At 46.0% G+C, this 17,126-nt stretch overlaps 1 protein-coding gene across 13 annotated transcripts in view; it reads left to right on the top strand.

Moving 5' to 3' along the window:
* SMARCA2 (SWI/SNF related BAF chromatin remodeling complex subunit ATPase 2) overlaps positions 1-17,126 on the top strand; it is a 124,714-nt gene that overhangs the window by 27,530 nt on the left and 80,058 nt on the right. For 8 of the 13 annotated variants that reach the window (XM_083483281.1, XM_083483286.1, XM_083483287.1 and 5 more), the window contains 5 exons: positions 1,341-1,590; positions 6,661-6,787; positions 9,289-9,462; positions 13,252-13,425; positions 15,461-15,631. In XM_083483281.1, the coding sequence (XP_083339407.1) occupies positions 1,341-1,590; positions 6,661-6,787; positions 9,289-9,462; positions 13,252-13,425; positions 15,461-15,631 (896 nt within the window). Of the gene's footprint in view, positions 1-1,340; positions 1,591-6,660; positions 6,788-9,288; positions 9,463-13,251; positions 13,426-15,460; positions 15,636-17,126 lie in introns of all 13 variants that reach the window. The other 5 variants (XM_083483285.1, XM_083483274.1, XM_083483282.1 and 2 more) reach the window with 1 other exon arrangement.

Here is a 17,126-nt window from a genome sequence, read left to right as displayed (position 1 = left end):
ATGCATTCTGTTTTTTTTTGCTTGATGCATTCAGGTTTTTTGTTTAGACATAGCCTTGGTTTCTCTCATCTCCACATACAGGGCTGTGTGAATATTGCATCACTGGTGTCCATGCTTCTAATAGGAATTAACTTGTAGGATATCACAGGACCACAAAAGCAAACCCGTCCCGGTGGGCACATAACATGTACTTTTATAATTAATGAATGCAAAATAAAGCCCACAAACTATTTTAGAACTTTCAAACTCTAGAGATTAATCCTGATTTTTTAAAAAAGCCAAATAAGTCTTAGGGCTGGTTTAGAGATTATCACCAAACCAGGATCTGGTATGAGGCTTCCTTCTCCTCACATACTTTGGTTTCCTGAGTTGGGTAGACCACGGGGTGCTGTTGCATGTTCCAAAACCAAAGTGCTGTTCCAAACCAAAGCCGGAAGTAACGCTTTAAAGCGGGTTTCCAGTTCTGGTCTGCAATCATAGTTAGCCAGTTTGGATGCGATGGGGCTGCCCAGGGAGAGAAGAGAGTGTGCCAGCCCAAGCTGGCGTTGGCCTGTTACATGTGAACCATCCCTCAGGGTTATGAAAAGAGGGTTACGTATCATCTGCTCACATGACTGGGCAAAATTTGCTTTATAATGGAATATTTCATGTCTCAGGAATTGGATTGTGGTGCACGCAGATTCAGCCAGTTGTTAATATCTGATGTTTCCTCCCTTTATGGTCCTGATTTCTGGGCTACTACTAAAATGTGGCTGTATTTTAATTGTTTGTTTGTTTGTTGTTGTTGTTTTTCTGTTAGGTTTTATTGTAATTTATATTTGGTGTTAGTCACCCTGAGCCCGGCCTTGGCCGGGGAAGGCAGGCTATAAATAAAATTTTATTATTATTATTAATAGTAATAATGCTTCTGTTGGTATACATGGAAGCGAGTGTAGAGAAGTGTCATTGTTTGGCATACAGTTGTACCTTGAAAGATGAATGGAATCCACTCCGGAAGTCCATTCGACTTCCAAAATGTTCAGAAACCAAAGCGCAGCTTCTGATTGGCTGCAGGAAGCTCCTGCAGCCAATGGGAAGTCGCGGAAACCCCGTCGGATATTCGGCTTCCAAAAGAAAGTTCAAAAACCGGAACAATCACTTCCGGCTTTCGATCGTTCGGGAGCCAAGGCGTTCAAGATCCAAGGTACGCCTGTATTTCATTCCTTTTCTTTAGCAGGTGCATCTGGCTTCTGAAGTGTCCTTGATCCTATTGTGTTGACCTTATCCAAAAGGATAGATAACATTTTGTTTAGCTCCTTTTGGTCCAGGTTTATGAATATTGGTGCTGGCTTATTTTCCAGGGCAAGGGCCAGAGATGAATGTTCCCAGCACCCCTCAGAAGCTCCCTGTCCCGTCCCCCAGCGGAAGACCTTCTCCGGCGCCCGCCCCTGCCCAGCCGGCGGCTGTCATGCCAGGCCCTTCGGTTCCTCCGCCCGCAGCCGGCCAGCCTTCTCCCATCGTCCAGCTGCAGCAGAAACAGAATCGCATCAGCCCCATCCAAAAGCCCCAAGGGCTGGACCCTGTGGAAATCCTCCAAGAGCGGGAATATAGGTAAGAACCAGGCGGAGAGGCAGGTGTTTCAGTACAATTTGTGATTTATTTTTTAAAAATAAATATTTAGCAACTGCTGTATGACAGGGTTGTCTTTGTCCTTGGAGGTTTCTTGGCAGGGATACTGGAGTGGCTTGCCGGTTCCTGCTCCAGGTGGATCATGTTTGGTCAAAACTCTCCACTATGACCTGTCCATCTTGGGTGGCCCTGCACGACATAGCTCATAGCTTCTCTGAGTTATTCAAGCCCCTTCGCCACGGCAAGGCAGTGATCCATGAAGGATCATAAAAAGCAGAGACATCACCTTGCCAGCAAAGGTCCGTATAGTTAAAGCTATGGTTTTTCCAGTAGTGAGGTATGGAAGTGAGAGCTTGACCATAAAGAAGGCTGATCGCCAAAGAACATTGATGCTTTTGAATTGTGGTGCTGGAGGAGACTCTTGAGAGTCCCATGGACTGCAAGAAGATCAAACCTCTCCATTCTGAAGGAAATCAGCCCTGAGTGGAAGGACAGATCCTGAAGCTGAGACTCCAATACTTTGGCCACCTCATGAGAAGAGAAGACTCCCTGGAAAAGACCCTGATGTTGGGAAAGATGGAGGGCACAAGGAGAAGGGGACGACAGAGGACGAGATGGTTGGACAGTGTTCTCAAAGCTACCAGCATGAGTTTGATCAAACTGCAGGAGGCAGTGGAAGACAGGAGTGCCTGGCATGCTCTGGTCCATGGGGTCACGAAGAGTCGGACACGACTAAACAACAACAACAACAAGAAGAAGTAGTATGACAGAGATATCCAACTCCCAATAGACTGCGATCTATTCACAGTAGAAAAAAACTGGCAGTGATCTACCCGTCGTTGGCTGGACCAAAGTTGAGCTTTTTTGGGAAAGGCAAAGTTGTTGGGCTTTTTAAAGGAAGCCACAGTTGTTGTTTTTCCTTTTTTGGGGGGGGGGGAAGGATATCACTGAGGGACCGAAGATCTAGCAGGAACACCCCGCGATCTACCAGTAGATCACAATCTACCCGTTGGACATGCCTGCTGTATGAAAACAACGTCACACTCATGGTGTGTAACTTTGGGAGAAGGGTGGCGACTCGTCCCGGAAATTGTGTGGTGTCGACCAAATAGGCACCAGCTGACTTGAGGGAGAGGATGACGAGGCTCGTGCGTTTTCCGAGAGTTGTGTAGAAGGTCTTTTTTCACCTCCGCAGAGCCATTTGCCAGAATTTCTCCTGCACCCAGTGGACAGAGGGAAAACTACGAAGGAACGTGTGTCGCCTTCTGGAAGATTCTTTGGGCATAGAGGAAGGGCACCTCCGCTCCCTAGAGGCTGGTGGTGGTTCCAATTGATGCAAATTTCCCTCATGAACTGCACCCCCAGCCCCAGCTTTGGTTCAAATATAGTGGTACCTCGGGATGCGAACGGGATCCATTCCAGAGCCCCATTTGCATCCTGAATAGAATGTAAGACGCAATGGTGTATCTGCATGCGCACGGGTCGCGTTTTGCCACTTCTGCGCATGCGTGTGATGTCATTTTGAGCCGTCTGCGCATGCGCGAAGGGCAAAACCCGGAAGTAACCCGCTCCATTACTTCCGGGTTGCCGTGGAGTGCAACCTGAAAGCACTCAACCTGAAGCACATTCAACCCGAGGTATGACTGCACCTCATTTCTTTCTGTCAGATCCCTATAATACATCACCAAACCAAACCAAGCTCCCCTTCCAGCTGTGTCTTGCGTTCTGCTGGCTTGGGGCAGCTCTCCTTTCCTCCAGTCCAAGACAGATAAAAAGCCAAAACTACGTGTGAGGAGATAAAGGGAGGCCATCTGTCAATCCTCGTCTGTGCTGCCAACCCGACCAGAAGTAGCCTCAGAAACCGAGATGTAAAATCTGGGAGCCAAACGGCACCTTAAATCTAGGCTCTGGTCACCTCGACAATATCTCTGGGTACTTTTTCTTTGCAAGATCACAAAGCAAATTGTCAGTGGGGCACCAGAAGAGTCTTTGGGTGCCCCGCAGACCAGCTGACTGGCGCGACATGGCAGCCACGCCAAACCTGGTCATACCCAGGATTATGCTGCTGCAACACAGTTTCCTTGGCTCCCAGTATTATTTGGGATTTCCTCAATCTCTGTTAAGAATTGGGGTTCTCACATCGACACCTTCTCGGAGGCTACATCACGGCCTAGGACCCTCGTACCTACGGGACCCCCTCTCCTGGTATGCCCCACGGAGGACCTTAAGGTCCATATATAGCAACACCCTAGAAGTCCCAGGCCCTAAGGAAATTAAATTTCCTATGAAGAGATTGCACCCTAATGTTTTAATGTTGTATCTTAATCTTTTAAATTGTATATTAATCAACTTGTTTTTATTATTGGTTGTTAGCCGCCCTGAGGCCAGTCTTGGCTGGGGAGGGCGGGGTATAAATAAATTATTATTATTATTATTATTATTATTATTATTATTATTATTATTATTATTTCATACTACTACTACTTAAGAGAAACCTGCATGCTCTGAGCGAAGGCAGAAGCTAACTGGCTGGAGAATGTTTTGTGCTAATGCTTTAAATTGTGAAGCATCCTGAGATCTGCGGACGAAGAAGAAGGGTCAGAGAAGTGCCATTGATGGTGCCTTCTGCCTTCTGCCCTTAAAACTGTCTCTGAAAAGTTTCAGCCCATCCTGTAAAGAGTTTTGCTGATATTCGTCATAGTATGGCTATACTTGACTTCTCTCTTGAATTCATTCTGCATAAGAAGAGATTGCTCCAAAACGTGATTATACCCTCCTTTGACCAACAAAGACTAGTGAAACTCTTATCTTTTGAAAAATCTCTACAAAACCTTTACATTTATGTCGAGAACAGCTCAGCTTATTTTGCTGTTTGAAACTGGGCCAGCGCAATAAATTCATGCCGTAATTTTTACAAAGCTCTCTTGAACACTTAGAAGAAAAAATTAAGTGCTGCTTTAATCTTAATGAATAAGTCTTGTAAAACTAATAATGCGCAGTGCAATTTAATGTCACTCCACTATGTGCAAAGCTTCTTTCCTTCTCAGAGCTCATGAAAAAAATTGCACCCGCTATTGTCCTGAAATTATGAGCACAGTGGATTATGTCGGATGGATTCCTTTTATCATCTGACGAAAGTATCCCTGCCAGAAAGCTCTTTGCGCCCCCAGAGGCCTCAGTCTTGCCGCATGGCCCCCGTTCCCAAAAAAACCTCACCGTCCTTCAGGCCGACGCTTGTGACTGTGCTCCCTCGGTTCCGGGGGCTGCTGCCCTTTTGCTGCCCTCTCCGGCCCCAGTTCGAAATTCGCTTTCTTCATGGATGAAGACAAATAACTTCAATGTGGAGATTAATTTAACATATTTTGGGCAGGGTTAGATTAAATCCCCTGAGCGTTTTGCAAATGGCAGCTTCAAGAAACTGCTTCCGTCTTTGGCCCTTCCTTATGACTGAACGACTTAAGAGCCTTCACTGTTTCCCTCCGAATGCTAGGGCAGCCTTTTTAATCTGTTCCAAGGATTAGGCAGGAAGCATTATTTCGGCATTTGATGCATTGATTGTAGAATATGTGGCTGCCACAAAGCCTTTAAAGGTAGAGTGTTAATTACAATTCCTTATGCAGGGCATTCCTAGTAGGAATTTATATTTTAAAAAACAGCCCAAAAATATTTTTTCCTTTTAATTTATGTGAAAGCCATTTGGCTGTTGCGTCTATCTATCTATCTATCTATCTATCTATCTATCTATCTATCTATCTAACTATCTATCGTTCAGTTATGAGACTCTTAGTTCAGTTTTAAGCAAAGCCAAGAATAAGTTTGCGATAAATTAATGGCAGCATCTACAATTTGGTGCTACTGGTCTCTACCCGTAGATAGACGCGTGGGTTTCAGTTGATTTTCAGGTGTTGCTTTCTTCATTTTACCTGCCAAGGTAAGGCGGCCGGTCCTTATTAAGATAAAGGGGACAAAGTCATGGTGGCATTCTTCCCTGGATCAAATTCCCCTCCTGCCCAAATGCTGCTGATCAGTTTGCCGGGGTTCCCATTTGTCCAGAATTTCTGGGGCCCGTCCTGCTTCCCTCCCCAGACCCTTCTGGCTTCTGCTGACGCTTGGCTCTGTTCCCTGGCCTGAAAGCAGGAGGGTCCTCTGTAACGTTAGGACCCACTTGGCTCTTGGAAGCGCTGCCTCTTTCAGCTCCCCGTCTGGTGCCAGACTGACACCGCTCTTAACGTTGCGCTTAGTTAACAACTTTTCATCCCAGGGCTGCCAACTCCTCTATTAACACCATTAGCATTAATTCTTCCCTCTTTGCGCTGCGATAAAAAGATTTAACGATGCGCAAGGAGCGGCACACAAGGGGGTGAATTCATTGGTATTTGAATGGCATGCCGGTGAATCGTCATGATTGGCAGCTGACATTCTTCTGACAAAAATAAATAAATAAGAAAAGGGTGTGTATTTGTGTGTCCACACTGTGGGATGCTACCCACCCCCCTTCTATCCAGGTGGACCTAAAAACCATTGCAAAATTTTTCCGTGGGTGAAATTGAGGCTGCTTTGAAATGGAGCCCAGGTTGGCTGGAATCTAAAACCTTTTCTCTCTCGTTTTGAGCCCTGCTTATGCCTCAAATGTCTTCCTCAACAGTGAGAGGGAACTCTTGGCCTTTTGTAAAATTTCAGAGGATTTTCTCTGTTCATTGCTTACCTTAAGCTTAACAGACACATAATGTGCAGTTCAAAGGCTTTTCAGATAAATGGGTAATTCTCCAGTGATTCGTAGTCTAATTATTTTAGATATAAATAACAGCGCTTGAAAGTGCTGCGTCTTTCAAGAGTGTACGTACTTGCATTTCATTAGCGGTAACAACAGTGTAGCCCCAATCCTACGCGTGTTTGCAGAGAGTAAAGTCCTGTGAGATGCGGTTGGATTTATTCGCATGTAACGGAGGATGGGATCGCAGCTCTAGCAAGGTCAAGAGAATGTCAAATGCACCTGCAATGGGCAAATTAATCTCTTTTCTAATCCCCTGTCCTGTGTCCTTCCCTGTTTAGACTTCAGGCACGGATCGCTCACAGAATTCAGGAATTGGAAAACTTGCCTGGCTCTTTGCCCCCAGACCTGCGAACTAAAGCCACGGTAGAGCTGAAGGCACTCAGACTGCTGAATTTCCAGCGCCAGGTAACAAATTTCCCTGAAAGGAAGCATTTTTTGGTTGTACAGTCGTACCTTCGATCCCAAACGCCTTGCGCCTCAAACATTTTGGCTCCGGAACACTGCAGAACCGGAAGTGAGTGTTCCGCTTTGTGAACGTTCTTTGGAACCCAAATGTCCAACATGTTCCTGCAGCCAATCGGAAGCCGCACCTCAGTTTCCGAATGTTTTGGAAGTCAAACGGACTTCCGGAACGGATTCCATTCAACTTCCGTGGTACCACTGTAGTTGACAAATACAGTGGTACCTTAGTTCTCAAACTTTTATCTGTTCCGGAAGTCCGTTCCAAAACCAAGGCACGCTTTCCCAATGCAAAATGGATTAATCTGTTCCAGACTTTTAAAGACAGCCCCTAAAATAGCAATTTAACATGAATTTCACTCTCTAACGAGACCATTGATCCATAAAATGAAAGTGATAAACAATGTACTGCAGTCACACAATCGATCAGTAGCTGAACTGGGTTCCACACAGTCGCAAAAATGCAAAATAAAAAGCAAAAACAGACAGACCTCAGCGTAACAGTCAAAACGGAAGTGTGGTGCTCAAGTCGGAAGCGTAACACTCAAAACGGAGCACGTTCGGCTTCTGAAAAAAGTTTGCAAACCGGAATACTGACTTCCGGTTGGGAAGGGGACTGAGAACTTTAAGATTCCTTTAGGATGCATTGAAGAGGACGCTTTCAGGAAGGGGACAGTTGGCGGTGGGAGGTGCCTGCAAGAAAAGGAGGGTGGGAAGAATTTATCAGGGGGGAAACTGGGGGCACCCTGGTGAGGGCAGAGGGCCTTTCTGTGTGTGGATAAATGAGAAGATAGGTAAAGGGACCCCTGACTGTTAGGTCCAGTCACGGATGGCTCTGGGGTTGCAGCGCTCATCTCGCATTGTTGGCCGAGGGAGCCGGTGTACAGGTTCCGGGTCATGTGGTCAGCGTGACTAAGCCGCTTCTGGCGAACCAGAGCAGCGCATGGAAATGCCGTTTGCCTTCCTGCCGGAGCGGTACCTATTTGTCTACTTGCACTTTGATGTGCTTTCGAACTGCTAGGTTGGCAGGAGCAGGGACCAAGCAACGGGAGCTCACCCCGTTGCAGGGATTCAAACCGCCGACCTTCTGATCGGCAAACCCTAGGCTCTGTGGTTTAACCCACAGCGCCACCCGCGTCCCTGATGAGAAGATATGTACAGCACAAATGTCTTTATAGTTACTGTTTTTCTATTCTTTTTTCCTCTTTTTCTTTTCTATAGTGTTGTTGCGTTTTCCTACTAATGAGTTTGAATGTTAGTGTTTAACTTGTCAAAAGACTTTCAATAAGATAGTTATGTTAGAGAAGGTGATGGATAAATTAATTGTAATAATAGTCTGGAGCAGCACTGGGGGTGCGGAGGGGGTGTCAATGAGGAGATCATGCCAGTAGCCTCCCTGTGAGTACAAGGGAATTCAGTTTAATTTGCCCCGTGTGCATTGTTATCAGTAATAATTAACCACCATCAAGTTGTTATTGTGCTTTCTGTAGCACTCAAGATCCCTAATCTTAATTGCTATCTGACGCCCACCCAGCCCCAACCAGGCTAGTCTTTGGATGAGTGACTTTTCCATCTTTATATCATCGAAGGAGCGATAGCTGAAAAGAGATTTGAACCTAGAAATTCAGCTTCCAAAATCAATCTTCTGCCTGCTGTGCTCTGCCGACATCCTGCTAGATTCTAGATGCTAACTCTTCTTTATAAGAATCATTTCAGTTGACTTTTCCTTCTTGCAGAACAGCATGACGACAACAGCATAGCAGTGCAATAACGAAAAAGTGAGAATAAAAGTCATATGTAAAGTCTTTGAAAGCAAAGTGTTTTCGGAGTGCGTTGCTATCTTGTATATAAATCCCAGAGCAGAGTGAATGATTCCTTTTTAAAATTAATTACTAGTCTGACAATTTCTCAGATTCTAACTATATTGGTGAGCTTGACCAAGAAAACAGGGGTCTGGCATTTGAGGAATCCAGCCAGATTTAGACGTACTACCAAAAAAAGCTTATAGGCGAAAGGAAATATGCAGAAATGGCAAAATTTACCCGAAGAATAAGAAATCAAGATAACAAACTTTTTATAAAAGAATGGAAAAGGTTTATTGAATATTTATGGATAAACTGTAAACAGATAAAAACATTGGCAGGATTATTGTAATAACCTGCGGTTTCATAAGAGTGTATATTTAAAGAAGATGAATAAATGAGCAAATTAAGCTAATTCGGATATGCAGAGGATATTAAAAACAAATTCAAGGAACCGCAGAAAGAGGGGGAAGAAAGTTAAGTTTTGAAATGTCAGAATGGTGGTGAAATCAGTGAGATGTGTGAATCTGAAAAGTATGAATAAAAATTTAAAATAAAAAAAGGGAAGGGAAGGAGACAGTTCTTTAAAAAAATGAGTTTTGCTGGTGATGATTTGCTGCTAAGGTCTGTCCTTCTGGCTCCCAGCTCAGGCAAGAGGTGGTGGCTTGCATGCGCCGCGACACGACCCTGGAGACGGCTCTGAACTCGAAGGCCTACAAGCGCAGCAAGCGGCAGACCTTGCGGGAGGCGCGGATGACGGAGAAGCTGGAGAAGCAGCAGAAGATTGAACAGGAGCGGAAACGGAGGCAGAAGCACCAGGTATCTGCATGCTCCAAGACGGTTCTGCTCGTCTGTTGCAGGAATAGCCGCCAGCGCTCCCTCCAAATATCACTGGACTCCAACTCCCATCAGCAGCGCAGCCAAGGGTCGGGGTTTGGAGCTGTAATGCAGTCAGCTGCTTGTCTTGCTACGTACACCCTTGTGCAAATTAACTGAAACAAGCAATGTAGTTTAATAATAATAATAATAATTTTTATTTATACCCTGCCCTCCCCAGCCAAGTCTGGGCACAGGGCGGCTAACAAGCAATAATAAAAACAAACTGAATGAATACAACTTAAAAGCAAGGTTAAAATACAACATTAAAATATTGAAACATTAAAATATTAAAATGCAGCCTCATCACAGGAGGGGAAGGAAAAAGAAAGAGGGGGAGGGAATTAAATTGGCTTCAAGCCAAAGGCCAGACGGAACAAATCTGTCTTATAGGCGCTGCGGAAAGAAATCAGATCCTACAGGGCCCTGGTCTCATGAGACAGAGCTTTCCACCAGGCTGGAGCCAGTGTTGAAAAGGCCCTGGCTCTGGTTGAAGCTAATCTAACTTCTTTAGGGCCCAGGACCTCTAGGGTGTTGCTATTTATGGACCTTAAGGTCCTCTGTGGGGCATACCGGGAGAGTCGGTCCCGTAGGTACGGGGTCCTAGGCTGTGAAGGGCTTTAAAGGTCAAAACCAGCACCTTAAATCTGACCCTGTACTCCACCGGGAGCCAGTGCAGCTGGAAAAGCAGAGACCCCATGAGGAGCCTTGCTGCAGCATTCTGCACCTGCTGGAGTTTCTGGGACAGCTTCAAGGGCAGCCCCGCGTAGAGCGAATTACAGTAGTCAAGCCTGGAGGTGACCATCACATGGATCACTGTGGCCAGATCAGGGCAGGAAAGGTAAGGGACCAACTGCTTTATTGTACAAAACTCACGTATACATGTACAAAACTCATGTATATGTACGCTAGTAACAGATATGGCCTCCGCTATTTTTAAGCAGCGTTTGAACACGGTTGGGCATGGAGTCTACTAGTTTCGAACAGTCCCTGTTGATTTTCGGATCCCTGTACCACACTTGAATCAGCGCCTAAATGAGCTTCTCCATAGTCGTACAGTCTACAGCACGGAGGCGACTTGCATACAGCCTACAAATTCTCCATGGGATTGACATCTGGGGAATTCCCTGGCCAATCAAGTACAGAAATAGTGCTTCAAGTTAAGAACTTTGCTTCAGGATGAGAACAGAAATCGGGCTCCGGCGGCGCAGCGGCAAGAGGAGGCCCCATTAGCTAAAGTGGTGCTTCAGGTTAAGAACAGTTTCAGGTTAAGAATGGACCTCCGGAACGAATTAAGTACTTAACCTGAGATACCACTGTATTGTATTTTAATATTTTGTTGGAAACCGCCTAGAGTGGCTGGGGAAACCCAGACAGATGGGCGGGGTATAAATAATAATAATTAATAGTAATTATTATTATTATTATTATTATTATTTATTATTTAATCAATTAATTAAGCACAGTGGGTTGAATGGTTCCTTCGCTCAGCCCTAGATGCAGACGTCCAGGACTGAACCCGAGACTTTCCCCCAAAACACATGGGGACAGAAAGAAGCTGACACAGACTTTCTGTCTGCCTAGGAATCGCTCTCAGGCTTTAAGCCTTTTGAATCAATTGCTACCTGGTCCTTTTTCAAAACAGGGGGTGCCAGGAATTGGACCTGGAACCTGCCGCATGCCAGATATGTAGCAAGCATGACCACAGATCTGCAATTTGTTCCAAAGGGGATCGGCCTACAGTTGATCTGCGGAGGACCTAGTGGTTTAGGAGGAGACCGCTGCCCGCTTGCTCTCATTAATAGGACTTGCAACATGCAGATTTCCTCTCCTGCTTTTTTAGATACGTTCCATTTTTATTGACGTTTGATGTCTTCCTGCAGAACCACTAGGAACCCCCAGAGATTATGCCTCTGAGCCAAATAGCACGTGATGCTCAATATTGCATTAGAGAGCATGTCGGGTTGTTGGTTTTTTAATTAGACATGGTGGGCTCCCCCCCCAGCCCCCAAGATGTTAATGCTCTCTCTGGCATTACAGAAGCTTCTTTCTAAGGCCATTGGCAGTGCAGAAGTGACTTTTATTTGCATCTTGGCTGGGGAGGGAAGATTAAACCTTTCTCCCTAGTCCACAGGATGAAAATCACAGCACACTCCACACACATTATTAAACAACATGCTTTCTAATGACATATTTAGGGCTCTAAATAGCCTCGCTTACTTTGTTTTTAGCTCCATTATTCAGCAGCAAAAGACTGGATGCAAGGAAGCACTCAGTTAGTGGTTTAAATATGCGCCACTTCAGGATGACGTGCCAGCCTGGCTGTTTCCAGAGAGGTAACAGCAGCAAAAACAACCCAGAGGCTGATGGCACATTGGAGAACCATCATGTCCGTCCACTTGTGGGAGCCAGCGCAAGGGTTCCCAATGCGGTGCTCTCCCCCCTAGCCTGCCATGGGCCCTGTGGGGTCGGGAGAACCCCCCCAGATCGGCCCAGAGAGAGAAAAGTGGGCATGCATGTCTAGAATGATACACACATGCAGGAAAAGCAGTTGTAAACAAGGGTTCAGATTGCCATGACATACAAAAAGTACAGTTTGTGACAGTTCATTTAAGGCCTGAATGCATGCAAAATAAGACCAACGGGCGTTCACAACAACAACAGACACTTACTGTACGTTTCCAAGCACAATTCAAAGTGTTGGTGCTGACCTTTAAAGCCCTAAACGGCCTCAGCCCAGTAGACCTGAAGGAGCGTTGCCACCCACATTGTCCAACCCAGACACTGAGGTCCAGCTCCGAGGGCCTTCTGGCAGCTCCCTCCCTGTAAGAAGCGAGGTTACAGGGAACCAGGCAGAGGGCCTTCTTGGTGGTGGCACCTGCCCTGTGGAACGCCCCCCCCAGCAGATGTCAAGGAAATAAGGAAATATATGACTTTTAGAAGGCATCTGAAGGCAGCCCTGTTTAGAGAGGTTTTAAATATGTATTGTCGTGTTTTTAGTACAGTCATACCTCAGGTTACAGACGCTTCAGGTTGCGTATTTTCGGGTTGCGGACCGCCAAAACCCCCAAGTACTGGAACGAGTTACTTCCGGGTTTCGGCGGTCGTTCATGCGCAGAAGCGCTAGATCGTGCTTTGCACATGCACAGAAGTGCTGAATCGCAACCCGCGCGTGCGCAGACGCGGGTTGTGAACTCTGGGCTGCGAACGTGCATCCCGCACGGATCACGTTCGCAACCTGAGCATCCACCTTATTCTATTGGGAGCTGCCCAGAGTGGCTGATCCAACCCAGGCAGATGGGTGGGGTATAAATAATAAATATTATTATTATTATTATTATTATTATTATTATTATTATTATTATTATTATTATTGGCAAAGGCATAATTTACTTTGTTTATTGACAGTTGGACAGGAAAGCATTGCCCATATTCAAGCCCAAACTCATAGAAATGGTCAAAACTGGTAGGAGCCTGGCTGCTGGATTGATCAGGAGTGGAAGACCCAAGCGTATCCCTCCTGGCTTAGTTTAAGGGCGACTCTGCAGTTACCTTCCCATCTCAAGGATGAAGGAGGGGCCGCAACCTCATCTTCCCAGCTGTGATTCATAGCACTATATCAGCCGGAGGAGATACATTTAGATCCTTGATGCAGGGTGCGCTTGGAATCTGCGACCGTTGCTTGTGGGTCAGCCCCCCCGGTTGATTTCCCCCCTTTTTTCTTTTTTGCAGGAGTATCTCAACAGCATCTTGCAGCACGCTAAGGACTTCAAAGAGTACCACCGGTCCGTGGCTGGGAAAATCCAGAAGCTTTCCAAAGCCGTGGCCACGTGGCACGCCAACACGGAGCGTGAGCAGAAGAAGGAAACGGAGAGGATTGAGAAAGAGCGAATGCGGAGGCTGATGGTGAGGCCGGTGTTGGCTCAAGGAGGCCGTTGCTGTAGGGCTTCCCAAACGTGGGTCTCTTCCTGTTCTTGGACTAAAGTTCCCATCATCCCTGTCCACTGGTCCTGCTAGCTTAAGGATGATGGGAGTTGTAGGCCAAAAACATCTGGAGACCCAAGTTTGGGAAACCCAGCTGTAGAGGGAAGGGTCTTATCCACCTGGGAAGGGAGGCCATCCAGGAGAAGGAAAACTCTGGTCCTAAACTTCTACTGCCTTGCGGGACATCTTCAGGAGAAGAGAAGGAGTAAACCCTCTTACCCAAATCCATAGTGGAGTCCCCAAGATGTTTGGATGGTGCCTTGTCCACCTCCTTCCAGCAACTCCTTCAGCCAAGCTGGTACCCAACATCTTGTTCTGCTTTCCTTTGGACCCCATCAGCTGAGAGGGGGCAGCCCAGGACCCCCAGACATGCTGCCCAGGCTTGTACCCCAGGGAGGTCACTTAAGTGCTCCTAATGCAGCGATTTGACTTCACCCTCGGAGGCGTACTCCATTGTCTCTCAAGAGCCGTAAGCCAACCCAAGGTGAAAATAAGGGAGCCATATCCATTTGTAAACCTTTTGTTGTCTTTTATGTGCGTCTTAATGGGGCGGTTATGATATTTATGGACTCCCTTTAATATAATGAACCAAACCACTTTCACCTTACCTTGTGGTTTCCAATATTTTAATTGCCCTGCCCCCATTTATAGGTTGACCCCATTACTTATACCTTCTGAGCAACACCAGATGTTCTTTTATATGGTGGTTAATTTTCAAGGAACTATACTTTCTCTGTAGAAGCTTCTACCGCAGCACAGTGATTTCTTCCAAACACTTGTTAGCATTCACGGCATCAAGACCATATCATTTTTTTCTAACCCTTCGGTTATATATAAACAGCAGTGACACATGACCTTTCCATTATTTCCTGTGGCAGCCCCACCTTGAGAATGATTTCCATGTCAAAGGCAAGAGGCAAGATTTCATCAAAAGTTAAGCGTCCTCTGAATCGTACTGATTTCAGAGGGAGGCGTTTAAGAATGTATTTTTCTGCTAAAACAAATGGGACATAAGAGTGTTTAAATTTGGTGGGACTGAGACCACATTTTCCAACGTAGTTCCCTGTAATCCACAAAGTCAGGAAAGGGGAAGTTGTTGAGCTATTACATTCAGCAAATGTAACTCCATTTTGTTCTCTTGGGTATTGACCTCAGTTCATCTTGGATTTTAATGCATCACTGTAATGCAGGCTTTCTCAGCCTTGGCCCTCCAGATGTTTTTGGCCTACAACTCCCATGATCCCTAGCTAGCAGGACCAGTGATCAGGGATGATGGGAATTGTAGTCTCAAAACATCTGCAGGGCCGAGGTTGTGAAAGCCTGCTTTAATATTTCTCCAAAGTTTCCCCTGATATTTAATTACTGTTTAAGGAATAATAGGGTATAGGTCCCCCTACTATTGCAGCCGGTGCTTTCAGTATCTAGAAATCAGGACTTCAACTCACAATGGAAAACATCTGGGTGCAAAAGGTGTCTAGATTTTTCTGCAGAATCTCAAAAAAACCAATAATAATTAACAAAAAATTCTCCAAAACATCAACATTTCCGATATGGGCTGCCATATACCCAGGTTTCCCCGGACATTTTAGCCAATCTTTGGCAATTCCACCTGGACATCATTTTCGACGGAGGCATCCTGGGTGTATGGCAGCCCTACCGTAGGACTCTATTTTTTAAAATGGCGAACAAAATAGAGGCGCTTTTTTTTGGGTGCTTTAACATATTGGAGGTTTTGAGTCAACATCATTTGGGAAGCGGTACGTAGCGGTACTGATAAGGTGCAGTTGGCAAATAGCTCTCTCCCCAGCCCTGAAATGACCCCTGGAGCTTTGGAAGTGTTGGAACTTGACCCCTGCGCCCGGATCCTGCACAGAAAGCGTCCCCACTTTCTTTGGGTCTGCCGTGAGCAGCTGGTTGGTGACAGAGTCCCTTAATTTGCCTTTCCTTGCGCTGCCAGGCTGAAGATGAGGAAGGCTACCGCAAGCTCATTGACCAGAAGAAGGACCGGCGCCTGGCTTACCTGCTGCAGCAAACAGACGAATATGTGGCCAACCTGACGAATCTGGTTTGGGAGCACAAGCAAGCGCAGGCGGCCAAGGAGAAGAAGAAGAGGAGGAAGAGAAAGAAGGCAAGTACCTCTTTCAGCTGCCACTAACAGAGTTTTCTTTTCATTTTGTAATCGTTTTTATTTGATTTTTCAAATATGAATTCGTAATATTCCAAATGTGTATCCATATATAGAGATTTCTCTGAATCTCAAGACTTCCCCTCCATGGGTCCTATTGTCAACATCTACAACTCCATATTATTTCATATTTTATATCAATCCACATTGTCCAGAGAATAATAATAATAATAATAATAATAATAATAATAATTTATTATTTATTTTATACCCCACCCATCTGGCTGGATTTCCCCAGCTACTCTGGGCAGCTTCCAGCTGAATATTAAAAAGACAATACAGCGTCAAACATTTAAAAACTTCCCTATTACATTACAAGTGAGCTTCAAATCCTGCTCATGTTTCCATCTGCTTACAGTGGTCTCCTAAATAAGTTATATATTTTCCCCATTCTTTTTAAAAGTTTTTGTCCTCTCGGTTCCTGTGTTTTCCATCCAGCTTTGCCATTTCAGCATAGTCCATCAGTTTAACTTGCCATTCCTCTCTGGTAGGGGCTTCTTTCCACCTCTGAGCTAGTAGCATCCAAGCGGCTGTTGTCCCATACATTAAAAAGCCTTAGGTATTAGGTACTAGTACTAACAGAGTTTTCAATATCTCCCTCTGTCCTTTCCTTTCTCCCACAGCAGAGGAAAGCAGCCCTCTTTGCGAAAGTGCTTCTCAGATCGTAAAAAAGACTCAGACACGTAACGTCTGCCTTGCACGACGAAGACATTGCTGGGGGTTGGCAAAGGGGGCAGCTGCTCCCCCCCCCCCCGCCACTGTGGGTGGGAAATGCTCCCTAGAGCGAGGGCCCGCCAACCAGCTGGCTGGAGGGTGCACAGTTTCCCCACTCTGCTGCGGAAACGCTCCCTAGAGCATGCACCTTCCTCAGAAGCATGGGGGGGGATTGCACGCCCCCCAACCAGCTGGCTGGACGTGCGCAGCTCCCCTCCCCCATGCCACTGCCCGTGTACCCCAACCCCCCCCCCCCAGTTTTTTGACATAATTTTTGAGTCAAGAAACCTTGTCTAATACAGTGGTGCCTCGCAAGACGAAAATAATCCGTTCCGCGAGTCTCTTCGTCTAGCAATTTTTTCATCTTGCGAAGCAACCCTATTAGCGGATTAGCGCTATTAGCGGTTTAGCGGCTATTAAAGGCTTAGCGGCTAAAAGGCTATTAGCGGCTTAGAAAAAGGGGGGAAGTGGAAAAAATCGTAAGACTCGCAAGACGTTTTCGTCTTGCGAAGCAAGCCCATAGGGAAATTCGTCTTGCGAAGCGCATCGAAAAACGGAAAACCCTTTCGTCTAGCGGGTTTTTCGTCTTGCGAGGCATTCGTCTTGCGGGGCACCACTGTACACGGAAAAAATTGGTCGTTCCCCAAATGTACACATGCCTTGCCAGTTCCCTCCTATCGCTACCATTTGGCGCTTGTCTTATCCATCAGTTGTGCTGGCCTCG

This window comes from Podarcis liolepis (assembly GCF_965112155.1).
Source record: "Podarcis liolepis genome assembly, chromosome: 17".
In the NCBI taxonomy this organism is placed as follows: Eukaryota; Metazoa; Chordata; class Lepidosauria; order Squamata; family Lacertidae; genus Podarcis; species Podarcis liolepis.
This window is presented reverse-complemented; position numbering and strand designations above follow the sequence as displayed.